The 15,358-nt window shown below is 36.5% G+C and overlaps 1 protein-coding gene across 2 annotated transcripts in view; it reads left to right on the top strand.

Moving 5' to 3' along the window:
* EML5 (EMAP like 5) overlaps positions 1–15,358 on the top strand; it is a 103,376-nt gene that overhangs the window by 51,253 nt on the left and 36,765 nt on the right. For both annotated transcript variants that reach the window (XM_082284176.1, XM_082284175.1), the window contains exons 15-22: positions 1,455–1,560; positions 2,814–2,907; positions 6,516–6,616; positions 8,534–8,736; positions 9,829–9,940; positions 10,981–11,108; positions 12,817–12,958; positions 14,731–14,883. In XM_082284176.1, coding sequence (XP_082140302.1) covers positions 1,455–1,560; positions 2,814–2,907; positions 6,516–6,616; positions 8,534–8,736; positions 9,829–9,940; positions 10,981–11,108; positions 12,817–12,958; positions 14,731–14,883 — 1,039 coding nt within the window. The remainder of the gene's footprint in view (positions 1–1,454; positions 1,561–2,813; positions 2,908–6,515; positions 6,617–8,533; positions 8,737–9,828; positions 9,941–10,980; positions 11,109–12,816; positions 12,959–14,730; positions 14,884–15,358) is intronic.

Genomic DNA, 15,358 nt, shown 5'->3' with positions numbered 1-15,358 from the left:
TGCAGATAAAATATATTTTTTTAATATCTTGTTTGTGAAGTTAGCTATATTAGTATTGCATTCATTTACTATTCCATAGTATGAAGTTAGCAGTTGTTATTACAGTCTGGCATTCCATTTTAATGTATTATATTTTTCATTATCACTTATACACAAACTATGTACTGTTTTTGCATACAACAAAGGGAAGTATGTTGCTAGAGCTCATTTTATAATACTACTACTACTAGTTAATTTTGTCTTTTGCCAGAGAGTTATTTTAGGTAAATTATTTTCACTCACGTTTTCAAACAAGTCTTCCGGTAAATATATATACACTGGGACTTGAAGGTTTGATCTGATATTTCAGGTTTTTTTATTTCTGCTTATCGTTTTTATCATTGTTGCTGTTGTTTTTATATAATAAATTGGAAAACACGTGAATTGAATTTTTTAATAGAAATAAACCTTTGCTTATAATGCCCTTGATTTCTATAAAAATGTTGAGATTAACATAACTCTGTAGGTCAGTTAAGAAATTAGCCCTAAATAAAAGAATTGAGTTGATTTAATTTTGGGGTAGTAAAGGCTATAAATAAAATGTCCCTGAATTCACATTAACTTACGCTATCAGCAGAAAGATACACTCCATTATGTACTATTTTACGTGTACACATTACGTGCTGTTGTATACTATGTTACATGAAGAAACTAGGTAGTGCAGTAATCAAATTCCTCATGCCACACTGGTTCAGATTTTCCTGATAGTGGATGTTCTGAAAAGCTTTGCAAATATCTCATGTTGAGTTTGTGACAAAACCAGAAATAGATCCTGGTTTTTCTGAGCCTTAAATACAGGAGAGTTTTGTTCTGGTTTTGCAATCTTGTTATTTGTGCGCTGAGGTGCAAACCCCTGGGAATAGCAAATAATTTTTTAAGTACTGACTAATACTGCTTTTGTACATAGTTGAAAAGAATAAGATATAAACCAAGTTTGTTACCTACATTAGTGAATTCTAGTGGAAATTGCTCCACAGGTATCAGTGTATTAGAATCTGCCTTGTAATTACGCCAGAAAGCAACAGAAGTCACCTTGATTTCTCTAACGTAGAGAAGCTGACATACTAGCAATAAAAATAACCTTTTATTTTTAGACAGGGAATGATTGATGAAAAATTGATGGAATAAATATGCTACAGTGCAATCAATGAAGGGCTTTTTCTTACCCCCCCCCCCTCCCCCTCCCGGAGGACTTCAGTTAATTTTGATTAATGTGCCTAAGTCAGCTGGGAAGTGGTATTTGGGAAGTAGCAAAAGGAATAATGTACAGCTAGTCAGACAGCAGTAATACTAGAAAAATTCTCTCACTGTAATTTTTTTCAAATACTTTTTGAACTATTTTTGATACTTTTTAAACAACTGTGTAAAATAACTGAGAAATGGAAAAAAATGAATATGAATATGTATACTTTCAGGTCGGTCGGGATTCCTCAATACACATTTGGGATACAGAAACAATAAAGCCACTCTCAGTATTAAAGGGCTATCACCAGTATGGTGTTTGTGCTGTTGATTTTTCAGGTAATAAGTATTTATTTATTTATTTACACTTTTCCTTTTCTGTGTGAAAATACAAGCTAATCAGTTCTACTGAGAGATTGGGGGTTCCTTTACACCGAAAATTTTGTGTTACAAATATTCCCCAGTGTTCAGTGTCAAATGGGAGAGGCTGTCTTAAAATGAACATTCATTAGAAAGACCTTTGCAGTCTTGTACGTAGGAAATGCAAGAACAGGTTCTGTGCTGTTTTACAGCTGAGCTGAGCACTTCAGAATTTCTTTTGGTTGTATGAGGCAGGTGCATGGATCTGGAGTGTTGTGCTTGCCTTGCAACTGTGTTAAGAAGATTTTTGAGCCAATTGGTCAGGTGTGCAATTTTTTCTTTTTTAAATGAAATCCTGAAAGCCATTTGGGTAGCACACTGATACATTCAGAAAGTCCAGTCACAGAGTTGTTCTGGTCAGAAACACAGGCTCCCTCTCCACCTTATACTAACATCAGAGACTATCAGTTAAATCCCTTGAGATTTTTACACTCCATACATTGAATTCCTGTACCAATATTAAATTTCCTCTGCTCCACTAGCTTCTATTAATTCTTTAATTGTTTGGATTTACTGGATAAGATCTCTAAACTCACAGCAAAGATGTGTGATCACAAAGATGAATGGTTTGTGGTCTTTGATGATTCTTACTTTTGTTTCTCCTTTTTCAATATATGAATCTCATTTCTCAAATTCTGGCATGGGTATATAGCAATTTCAAAGATGGATACATGTCAGAAAATCAGTGATCTTGAGTGAGCACAGATAGCTTGTTTATTGAAGGTTAATGTGGAATTTGTGTCAAAACTTTTCCAAAACTTCACAGTACTTCTAAGTTTAAGGGCATTTCACAAATTTCATTGTATTGTTTCAGTCCTTTCCTGTTCAAAAATGAACAGAAATTTTCAGAGTGAACATAAAATTTTCACAAGAACAACCTATGGTGAATATTTTCATGCAACTGTGTCAGCAGCTAACCGAACAAGGGATTTAATACAAACAGAGAGCATCTAAGTGCAAATTTTAGACAGGATAATTCCAAGTCCTACACTTCATCCAAGTTTAAAAGCAAATGGATGAGAAGGCATGCCTCTAAATACATCATATGCTTATTTACCTGTTTGTACTTTCTTCTTCTAATGTTTGTGGAGTTACAGTATTTTTAATGTGATTTCTTATTATTGCAACATAGTTATCTATCTACTCTCTTAATAATAAATTTATTATTCTAGCGGATGGGAAACGATTGGCTTCTGTTGGAATAGATGACAATCACACTATTGTACTCTGGGATTGGAAGAAAGGAGAAAAGCTTTCAGCAGTAAGGTAGGAATTTAACTATGTTTTAAAGTTTGTACCTAGATTTAGTGACAGTAAGAAAAATATATTCATTAAAGAACAAGAGTTCTCTTTATAAAATAGCAGTTTCTATTACTTAAGTGATACAGGCAATAACATTTATCACAACCTTAAAAGTTTCTGTGGAAGAAGTAAATGAAGCTCTGGTAGTCAACAAGGACTATTACAGTGATGGCTCAACTGGTGAAGGAAGAAGGCATAGAAGACTTTGCTGTGTTCTGAAATAATTTCTTTAAAACTCTGTGCACTTCTGTTTGCCCTCTTAAAAATGATGGTACATGGTCTGTTCAGGTCTTTTTCATCAGAGGTCACACCTTTCTTGGGGTAGTCGTTTGCAGTTGTTTGAAGAGTTCTTTTTTCTTCAGGGTTCTTCCCTTTTCCTTTCTGAGTCCTGACAAGCCTGATCTAACTTTTAAGTCAACTCTGCTTTGAACAGGAAATTCGACTAAGTAAGTTTCAAAGGTTAAATATTTCGGAAGTTTCTTTGTGTCTGCACAGATTATTTAATATATGCTTATTAAATGAGTTTAATACACAAGATAGAATCCTATTTCTAATTTTGAGTAATGTTATTGAAACCTTTGACTTTTTTCTTTTCCTAAGGATTTATTGCTTTAAATAGAGCAGTAGTATGAGTGGTTTTTGCCCCATGCTGTCTGGATTCAGTGTTTAGACTCATAAACATTGTTCTAGGTAGATTTAAAAGAGATTTATTACTCTCTGCAGTACAATGAAAAAAGTGTCGGCTTCCTTTTATCCATTAAGTTCATTATTGCTACTTAATTTCATTTACTCTCATTTTATTTTTAAACACATGTTGAATTTCTTCACTGAAGAATGACTATTCTGACTAGATGATGTAGATAAAGAGTACTTCCTTCCAAGTTATTTGTCAAAAGCCCAGTTAGCTTGGCTTCTCCGAAGACATTTGTCTGCATTTCACCTGATTTTTAAATTTTTTTTTTCATGTCTCCTACCCACACAAAGGAATTGATGGGAATTTTTGAGAGCAGCATCTGTACTTTGAGGATGACTGAGTTTAGAAAGAATCTGCTTCATACTTTCACCCACTAGTTTATCTAGTGATCTGAAAGGACAGAAAATAAAAGATTTTTGCCACTTTTGAACAAGGAGCAAAAATTAGGGATTGGGGGCTGTAGTGGTTTGGTCCAAAATCCTCATTACCATTTACCTTCTGTGAGATAAGAATTAGGAGAAATGCAAAGCAGGCACCAAACTTGAAAGAATATAAAGAAGTTTATTAACAGACCTAAAAGAAGAAAAAAATTACACCATACCTTCAGTATACTTCTCCTCCCCCCACCTTTCTCCCTTCTCCCAGTGAGAATGTAAAAAGACAACCTTTGAGATGTTCAGTCTGTTTACCTGTCACGATCCGCTAATGCAAGCGGGGGTCGTGATGGTTCGTTTATCGATCTCAGAGTGTAAAGGACACAAAGAGATTTCAGTTTTCATCAAAACAGTGCACCTTTATTAAGTGCCCACAACACAGTAATGCAATAGAAGAGAGTAAGGGAGAGAGAGAGAGAGAGAGAGGGAGAAACAAAGTAGAGAGGGGGAAAAAAGAGGGGCAATAGCTACCAACGGATGAGACGAAGTCCTCGTGGTCTTCCGCCAATAGAGTTGTCTTCCTTCCGTGGGGAGATCTCGGATCTCAGTTATTTCAGAAGGTCCCTTTATAGTCCTTTTCAGAAGCGAGGGGCAACTGGCCAAGAGGTTGGGAAATCTACAGCTATTGTTATGGGGTCCATTGCTTTGGGAAACAGGTACAGGACAGGCGTACAAGACAGGTGTACCGGAGAGGTGTACAGGACAGGTCATTCCTTTCCGCTTCAGTGCAGTCCTTCCCGCCTGGGCAGCAAGAACGGCGCAGTCCATTGTGACCTGCACTAATTTTCCTCAGGAATGCGTACCAGTTCCCAGTGGACACACCCGTAGGCAACACTTGGCAGACATCCCACCTCAGCCAGGCCAGGACTGCTGTGTTCAGTCTCTGTCTTCGGCGATGATCGTGAGGTAGATGAGGGATTTTCGGACCGTCTCTTAAATTACCACTTCCATAATAACCTTGTTCAGTCCATTTAGGGAGAGGAGTCTCTCTTGCCCATGCTATGAAAACATTATCACAACGAGCCAGCCGCCCGGGTTGGTTCTCTGCTCGCATGTGAGTCCCTTCCCCCGACTTGCAGCTTTTCCCACAACTGCTTTCGAGGGTCCACTCTTGAAGTTTTTGGGTTACAACTTTAAGGTTGAGCTGTTCAGAAACAAAAGTTCTCTTCACCCATCTCTGGGAGCATTTCATCTCTAAGAACAGAGGCCCTTCTCCTTCCCTGGGAGCAAAGGGTCTTCCTCATCTTCAGCTTTAGGACTACCTCTGGGAGCATCTCTAGGAACTGAGGTTTTATCCTTTCCCATTTGGAGCAAAAGTCCTCATTGCTTCCATCTCTCCCTGTTCAAACTTCTTACTAAATTACAGCTGCTTCAGCATCTGCCTATCTCAGTGCAGGTGCTTTTGCACCCATTTTCAAAATGAGCGAATTGAAATAAGATTTATGATTTTACTCCTTTAAATGTCATTATGAGCTGTCAAAGATCTAAACACCATACACCTAAACTTAATGCAAATGCAAAGAAAATGCCTCCTGGTGCATCTTTGAAGTAACATAAGTCACCTGCCTTGGAAACTGAGGGGTAATGAAAGTAGAACAGGACTCAGTATGTCACTTCTTTGGCTTTCTGCTTCCTCATTATGAACTATTAGTAATGATTTGAAAGTAAATGTTAGCAAGATAGAGCAGTGTAGGAAGCCAGAGTGCCGAGGATATTTCTCTGCCTGTTTTTAAGGGTTCTTACCCCCCTGAATAACACTGTTTTAACCTCCAACCTTGGAAAAAATTACCAATGATCAGACAAGAACTAGAAGTGGTGTGAATTAGGTGATAGACTACTATGTAAGATTGTCACAGGGTGAAAAATTTGAGGTTTTGGGCTTCTCTTTGTAGTAAATAGATAAGAGTAAAAAATACGAAAATGGAGGATTGTTGTTCTCTAAACCTTCTTCTCCTTCCTCTACTACTCCATGTTCTGCACTAAAAGTAATTTGGAATGATTGGATAGAGAATTCCGCAGTTCCTGCTCGTGTTAATGAATAATTGGTAGGAAAGTGAAAATAATATTCTATTGGTTAAACTATTGGTTAAATTATCTTTAAAAGGCTGTGTAAATCTTGATAATTAGACTTCTCTCCTGCTTTCTGTGCTTTATGTTATGCCTGGGTAACACTAGTGGCCCTGTTCCTCTGGTAAGACTTAATAAACAATAAACAATAAACTATCCGGCACCATTGAAACTCCAGGAAAAGTCTCGGTTTATCTTTGAAACTCCTTGCAAGGACTTACAGAAAATTCTCTCCCATCAGGAGGGATTTGATTTATGGCACGGTTCAGTGTAAGAGCAGGTATACATAAAAAAAAAATCCCCAAAACCCCACCCAAACCTTTTTAAAAATATTAAGAATTATACTTTTAAAAAAATTATTTTGCTTTGCTTTTTAGGGGAAGCAAAGATAAGATCTTCGTTGTTAAGATTAATCCTTACATGCCTGATAAATTGATTACAGTTGGAATTAAACACATGAAGTTCTGGCGGAGAGCAGGTAAGGACACTTTTCAGAATTAGAGCATTTTCTGTTACTGAAAGTATAACTTTACATCTCTTACTGTATGTTTCTTGCATGAAAAGCAAATGTTTTCTCTGTATATCTCTTAGTTAGCATTGCCCTAGCAGTAATGATGTTAATTAACATTATGGCAGTAGTGGAAATTCTTTTTAAGATCAGTTTGCCTTGGAGCTAGAGCTATGTAAGTAGAAAAGACCCTGCCTTTTCTACTGTCTGCTTTTATATCTAGTAATAATATAGCGTATCTGAAAATTTTACAGTGCTGCTCTAAAATCATAGAACAGTTTTTGGAAGAAGGACCTTTACAACACATATGCTGTAAAAAGGCACAAGTGTAAATAATACTAAGGTTATAAAAAATGCACATACAAAATTCAGACAAAGTACTTGAAGAAGACACATCTGCCAGTTGAGAGCTCTTTGTCTGGACACCTCCGTTGATCTTGACAATTAAAAACCAAGGTTATTTGTTCTTGAGAAATTTTGAATAGTGAAAAACTCATTCCCTGATACTTGTGTGAACATCGTTGTTTCACACTTGAAATCATACATAAAGACATATGTGCTACAGAAGACTAACTTATCTGCTAAGAATGTTCTAATTATTCATGCAGAATTTATGTACATCAACTCACATGAGTCCTGATAAAGATTAACTGTGTAGAGAAAACTCTGTGATGAAAAAGATTACAGTTTTTCTCCAACAGAAATTAATCAAGATTGCCTGAAAGCAAGCTGTTGATGTCTGAATAAATTATTAATTTCACAATTGAGCTTGCTATCTATAGAAAGAACAAAGTATCTCAGAATATTTACTAAAAGAGCTACTATAAATTCTTTAGAAAGAAATCTTAACTATGATAAAAGCCTGGAGATGGTGATTTTGAGGAAAGAAAGGAAATGGTTTAAAATGCCGCTTTTCTCTCTGGCATTGCTCAGTCAGAGGAATCAGATTTCTCTGATGCTGCAGCTCATCTGTATGAAACTTCAGTGGCTCACTGGCAAGGCAGTCACCCCCCAGGAAACACACTCAGCAAAGTTAGAGTGAGGAGTAGAGTGTCAGTGCACCTTAACAAATGGCAGCTTTCTGAAATCTGCAGTAGAGCAGGTGCACTTGATTGAGAAGTGACATGAAGTACATGCTCTGGACTATATTGTCATCACTGCCTAGTGAGACAGAGGGGTTCCAAGACCTGACCTCTCAGTACAAGAACAATATGAAGTGTCAGATCCTGAGGGTCTTCCATGTTATACCACATGAAGTTTCCCTGTTTTGTTTAATATCACTGTGATGATATAAATCTCTCTTTCTAGCCAGAAGTTACTATGTGCTATAGCTGCCAAATGGTTTTAGATATAAAAGAGTCATAAAATTTATATACCTAGAAATATAGAATATTTCTATTATCCATAGGCTAATATACGTAAACCTCTAAAATAAAATTAGAAATCCTCTCACTAAACACATCACGAAAAGTGGGATGTGAAGATCTAATTTTTTTTTTCTTTCAAGACTATTCATTAGTAATTTCTATGAACTGTGTGTGGTAGATATTTTTTTGTTTAGATGCAAGTTTACAAATGCATTTTTTCTATATATGTCCATGTGGGTATATGTACGTATTCAAATCCAGATTCAAGTAGTAAGTTAAAAGTAAGGTTGGGTCTTTTGGGTTTTAGTTTTTTGGTTGGTTGGTTCGTTTTGGTTTTTGTTGTAGTGAAAGTTGACGAATAATAAGAAATTTTATTTTGTGAGATCTCTTCTCAGACTCAATTTTTTGGGGAGCATGGGTGGACTAAAAGAAAAGAACTTGTTGCTCTGGGTGAGGTTATATAGTTCTTGGAAAATAGTTCTAAGCAGATGTCTAATGACTTGTTCTTGGTCTGAACCAGGAGGAGGACTAATTGGGAGAAAGGGCTGCATAGGTGCGCTGGGAAGAACCGACACAATGATGTGTGCAGTGTATGGCTGGACGGAAGAGATGGCGTTCTCTGGAACCTCCACGGGGGATGTGTGTATTTGGAGAGATGTGTTTCTCATAAAAACTGTCAAAGCACATGATGGTCCTGTGTTCAGCATGCACGCATTGGAAAAAGTAAATAAACTGCTGATTGTTTTTTTTATGTCTGGACAAAAAAGTCTATGATAAAGCTAAACCTTTCCCAGACTCAGGAATCCATGTCCTTATTTTCATTACTGAAAGGCCTTGTGTGGTCCAGATTCAAAATCGTGTTTTGTGCATGTCTCTTATTCTTGTTATGTACCATGCTGTTTCTCAAACCCTTGTGGTCAGTGACATCTTATTCAGTAATTTTCATAACCTCTTACTAAAGAAATAACAGTAACTGACTTAAGCATCAGTAAGTTCAGTGGAATATGTGAGCTTGTGAGACAGGAAGAAGACCATACTTGTACTATTTTGTGTTTTAATTACTGTCTACTCATAGAAGAATTCAATCTGTAGATCACTAAGTACTTTCTCCAGATTCTCAGCTTCTTTTTAGCCGAGGAAAGCCTTTAAGCATGTGCCTAAATGTGAATGAGTATTTCAGTTAGACTATTTATTTGTTTCAAGTTAATGTATATGTTGGTGTTTTGCTAAGTTAGACCAAGTCACTCCACCTCCCAATATTTGCATTTCAGAATAGTAGCGTTGGACAATACATGTGTTATTTGTACTGCAAGAACTGAGTGCTCTGAAGAAAAGTACAAATGATTTCAGTGCTAACCATATGTGTTGCTTCATTAAATACCCGTATATAATTCTAAAGACAGAATGGCAAAAATGTGCATATATTTGAAAAATATGAGAACTGATAAAATTTTTGTGAGTGGTACTAAATTTGGTTTTGAGTAATGAGGTGAAATGCCAAAGAGATGTGGAGGCTAAATAGCAAGAAAAACAATATAGTATGTTGGTTATCTTATTTTTCTAGAATGGTAGAAGCATACAGGTTAGAACTTCTAAATCTAGCCTGTGTACATGCACTGTTCAGAAGTGTGCTGCCTTCATCAGGAGGAGAAATCACTCATTTTGTTGCTCCTGTTCTTTTCATCTCTAACATCTGTAGCTCTGTGCATTACAGTGTTGTATATAGTCCATTTTCGGTATTGGCAGAAATCACTGAAAAATTAAGGAAAGGTAATAATCAATTATATCTAGTGATTTCTATTTCTTTTCCCCCAGGGATTTGTCACTGGAGGAAAGGATGGGGTAGTAGCTCTCTGGGACGATACCTTTGAACGTTGTCTCAAAACCTATGCCATCAAAAGGGCTGCTCTGGCTCCCGGATCCAAAGGTAACACAGACTTTATCCTATGTTGTGTTCTATTTTTAAAGTACTTTCTTGAGAAAGTACTTTGTGGAATTGCTTTCCCTGGTAAGAGGAAATCCACATTTGACATAATGAATACTAAAATGAGTTTTGCTTAAGCTTTATTGATTCTCAGTAAGTAATTTTTATATTGGGACAGGACTGGTGTGTTGTATGTCTGTTTGGACATTTGGTGGGTGCAGATCATAATATTTAGTTTACTATTAGCCTAAATTAATTGCTTAGCTTCAAGTTTCTTATCATCAAGGTAGGGTTTTTTGTTTGTGGTTTGGGGGCGGGGGGAGTGGTTGGGGTTGGTTTGTTTGTTTGTGGTTTTGTTGGGTTTTTTTGTTTTGTTTTTATTAAAGTGGCAAGCAAAAAGCCTATTATATTTCTGATCATGAAGTCTCTTACCTGATCTTTTTTGTTCTGGAGAAAGGAAGGAATTCAAAATTGTGGTTAGTTTTGTAAGGTATGAGTAGTTAATTTTCTGTAAATGCATATGTCTTTTGAAATCATTAATGAACATTTTCATTCCTATTTTTCCTGTTTCTACCACTTATTCTTGATCTTAATGCTAATTTACAGTTCCCTGTATTTTCATTCTGGATAGCCTTTTCTGTTCCGTCCCCTTCCCTTAAAGTTATGTTTGCTGTGTTCTAAAGTATATGATTTGATTTTCAAACACGATGAATGTAAATACTCATTAATGAAAACATTGTACTTCAGAGTGTCTCATTCTCATAGCTTGTTTACAAAAAGCTGGATTTGAAGGTACTGTAATTGGTAGCAATATAGTAGTATAGTTGATGCTTCACATGCACAGAGTCAGGCTGATTAAACTTCTTTATATATTGCTAAATCCTCCCAAATGAATCCAGACGTGTTGTTTCATGCAGGAACGTTTTCACTGTTTATTACTGAATAGCTTTTTCTACAATGAGAAGGTAATGTGCGTATGTGTGAAGAATCCTCTTTAAGGCATATTTGAGAATCTTCTGTCTTTTAACATTTTAATGTTCTAGGTCTCCTCTTAGAAGATAATCCTTCTATACGTGCCATATCGTTAGGACATGGTCATATTCTAGTGGGCACAAAGAATGGTGAAATACTGGAGGTGGATAAAAGTGGACCAATAACTCTGCTGGTTCAGGTAAGTGTTAAATATCAGTCAAATATGTCAAACCCTGAACACGATTTTATTTTTCAAGTAAAGACTTGTGGAGTAAGAAGCACTTTAACTACTAATGAAATTAGTGAGTTACTATCGCTTTTAGTTAGACTAGACCATTATGACTCCTTAATGAGCAAAATAGGACATAGGATTTCAGTACTGGTTTGTTCAATGAGTTCACCCTTTCAAACAGACCAAGATCATATATCTGTTTTGGAAAAAAAAAAAGTGTGTGAAAGTGAAAGAAAAGTGTGTGAAAAAGTATGGATCCTCTACTAAATTCCTTATTAACTTTTTCTGAGAAATAATTACTCTTATTTTTAAAAGTTGTCTTCTTGACATTTGTTTTGAGATTTTACTTGTAATTATGTAAGAAGTTTCCATTTTCTTTGCCATACCGAACAACTGCATTTTTTACTAAACAGATTTTTACATTGCATCAACACATTATTTTCTTTCATAGTTAGGTAAAAATCTCTGGATTCTCTCTTTTCTGAGTGGCCAGTGCAATAGATAAAGAACTGTATTTGTTAAAAGAAAATGTTAGAATCTAAGGTAAAGAAAAAAAATCTAGTTCATAGAATAGTTTGGGTTGGAAGGGACCTTTAAAGGTCATCATGTCCAAACCCCCTGCAGTGAGCAAAGACATATTCAAATAGATCAGATTGTTCAGAGCCCCATCCCATCTGGCCTTGGATGTTTCTGGGGATGGGGCATCTGCAACATCTCTGGGCAACCTGTCCCAGTGTTTTACTATCCTCATCATAAAAAGTTTCTTTATCTAGTCTGAATCTACCCTCTTTTACCTTAAACCCATTACCCCTTGTCCTGTCACTAAAAAGAATCCCCATCTTTCTCATAAGTCTCCTTTAAGTACTAAGAGGCTGCAACAAGACCTCCCTGGAGCCTTCTCTCCTCTAGACTGAACACCTCCTACTCTCTCAGCCTGACTTCATAGGAGAGGTGCTCCAGCTCTTTGACCCTTTCTGTGGCCCCCTTCTGGACCCATTCCAACAGGGCCATGTTTTCCTGTGCTGAGGACTCCAGAGACAGACACAGTAATGGAGTCTGACCAGAGTGGAGTAGAGGGGCAGAATCACCTCCCTTGACCTGCTGGTCACATTTGTTTTGATGCAGCCCAGTTTGCTTTCTGGGTTGCAAGCGCACATTGCCAGCTCATGTCCAAGTTGTTGTCCACCAAAACCTCCAAGTTCTCTTCAGGGCTGCTCTAAGTCCATTTTCTGCCCAGCCTGTGTTTGTGCTTGGGATTGCCCTGACCTACATGCAGGGCCTTGCACTTGGCCTTGTTGAGCTTCATTGCATGGGTCCACCTGTCAGGCCTGTCCAGGTCCCTCTGGATGGGATCCCTTCCCTCCAGCCTGTTGACCACACCGCTCAGTGTAGTGTCATCTGCAGACTTGCTGAGGGTGCACTCAATCACACTGTCCACGTCATTGATGTAGATGTGTGTGAGGATTATTTCACAGTTTTCTGTAGTACTAATTACCATAATTTTGCACAAGTAGCAGGGTGAATTTTTTCAGGTGTTCTTTGTTTTAATTCAGATATTTATTATCCTCTAAATAATGCATGCTCTCTCTTTTTTTTTTTTTTTAACTTCCTTAAATGTATTATTTCCTATTTCAGTTTAAAATAAAAAGAGACCTGATTCATTGTGTTTTTTCAGGGTCACATGGAGGGGGAAGTTTGGGGTCTAGCTACTCATCCTCATTTACCTATTTGTGCCACTGTAAGTGATGACAAAACCTTAAGAATATGGGATTTATCTCCTAGCCATTGTATGTTAGCTGTTCGCAAATTGAAAAAGGGTAAGATGCTTAGTATGAAAAAATATTTAACTGTTGCAATTGACATTTACAAGCATTATGAATATTTTGAAAGCAGGACTGAATAAATTCCTTTTTTTGCTCAAATTATTTTATGAATGCTATGTTCATGAGTTGTGTAGACCTTAAGCTAATGAATCTGTACCAAAAAAATTCTGTGTAGTACTGTTCTGAAGATTATTTGCAATTGTAACTTACTTAAGTCAATAAATTACCAATAAAAGTTGAGCCAACTACATAAATGCCATATTGCTTATAATACTGCAAGGCTTTTTTGACAGTTTGAATCTAGAAATTTTGGAAGAAATCTTAGAAGAAATGTTGAAGTTCTCTTCTTTGTGAATGTTTGAAGGCTCTGGAATGTCAAGAAAAGAGAAGTCATAAAAATTTTACTCGTTGTTTAGGATATAATTAAATTCTATTTTGACAGATGGAAAATCTGTTGTAAGTGACATCATATAAGGTGATTTTTTTAGGATTAGGCTAGACTGGCCCTGAAAAGCTTCTAATGCTATGTATGCTTTGCTAGACAAAGGAGTACAATAGGCTTTATCTGTTTGGCATTCAGCAATGCAGTTTAATTCAGACATAATGGGAAGCTTAACTGAAGATGATTTAGATTGATAAAGTAATTGTAGAAGAGTTACAAGCTCACACAAGCGGGGATTAAACAAGAAAGTTTCTAGTTGGCAAACTCTGTTCACATCTTAAAGCTGATATTTCTTAATATTTTTAAGAGTACTTTTGGCAAAAAAGTCTCTAATTACTATTTGCTGATAAGACACATTTTGAGACGCTTTGGCAATCTTAAAAAGTACCTGTGTACTGTACAGAAAAAGATGGATGCTTCTGCAGACTGAGTCATGGAATTGAAATAATACTTGTTAATTATAAAAGGCAAGATCCAATGACTGTAAGAAAAATGTCTGCATAGGTCAGGAGTAAATTCAAGAGCAGAAGGCTCAGGATGTTGTCGCTGATTGCAGGGTGACAATTACACGTGTTAGTGAGGTATTTTCCCAAGACGTATTGGAGTAGTCATGTAATTTACAGGACACAAATCAGGATATTTTTGGTGTGCATTTCTCTTCTGTGTTCAGCTGAATGCAATTAAATTAAAAGTTGAGAATGGAGGAGGGAACTACAGGATAGTGAATGAGAAGCCTTGTGGTGAAGCCATCTAAGTAAAGGATTGCTGTCTACAAGTTTATCAGAGGAACGAATAGTAGGGGAGAATATTTATGTTAACAGAAAATCCTGGCATGAAAATAAGTCTATATAAGTTGGCCATATATAAATTTAGATCGGAAATTAAATTGTTTTTCAAACAATACTTGACGTGTTTATTGGAAGGATTCTATGTCCTAATGACTTACTGTTTGTGATAGCAAATTACTGAATTCTGTGAATCCAGAGGGTCTTTCCCAGCTGTGTTCTCCTTACCAGAACAAATGGTAACAAACAGGCAGCACCAGATATAAAGGAGAGCAAGTGAAAAATATACAGACAAAAGTGATTCATCTGTATTAGTAATGTAGAGCATTTATCAATTAATATGCAAATTCTAAGATTCTGGGCCTGTGTACCTGTTTATTTGCTATCCCAGCTTGGAAATTATTTTGGCAGCATCTAGGAAACTTCCTTGGAAGTTTTACAGTATAAGAATAGCTTTCCTTTACTAATGGAAAATTAGATCTCAAAGAAGGATAATGCACTGTCAATGTAGCTGAATGCAATTTCTTTATTCCTCATAGGAGGCAGATGTTGCTGCTTTTCTCCTGATGGAAAAGCATTAGCTGTTGGTCTCAACGATGGAAGTTTTTTGATAGTTAATGCAGATACCCTGGAGGATTTAGTCTCTTTCCAGCACAGGAAGGATGTTATTTCAGAGATCAGATTTTCTCCTGGTAAGTGATTTTTTTTTTTTTAAATTAAGATTTTATTATTGAGGTTGTTCAAGTAAGCTTTATCACATTTATGAGGTAAAAGTAATAAAGACTTGTAGTGCTTTTACATCTAAAAAATACGTCAGCAAAACTAATACTTGCATTTTGAAAGACCATGGTGTGAAGTCCTGTGTTGCTCATTTAAGGATGAGATTATTGGAATAGGTTTGCTTATAGTAACCTCCTGAATACAACAGTCAGTTTTAAATCATGAACATCCAGCAGCTCCCTAGGGTTCCACTTTATGGGCTGCATAAGTTTGGCACATCACTGAGGTTACTGTTAGCTAATAAGAATACTTCAAACTGATGTGTCAGAAAGTTCTGGCAACTTCTATTTTCCTATTTTCCCCCCTTAGCACTCCCAACGAGGCTAGGTTTTTTTCCAACACTATAGCTCATATTTTAGGAACTCAAAATGCATGGCCTACTTCAGT

This window comes from Coloeus monedula, assembly GCF_965178545.1.
Source record: "Coloeus monedula genome assembly, chromosome: 6".
Lineage (NCBI taxonomy): Eukaryota > Metazoa > Chordata > Aves > Passeriformes > Corvidae > Coloeus > Coloeus monedula.
This window is presented reverse-complemented; position numbering and strand designations above follow the sequence as displayed.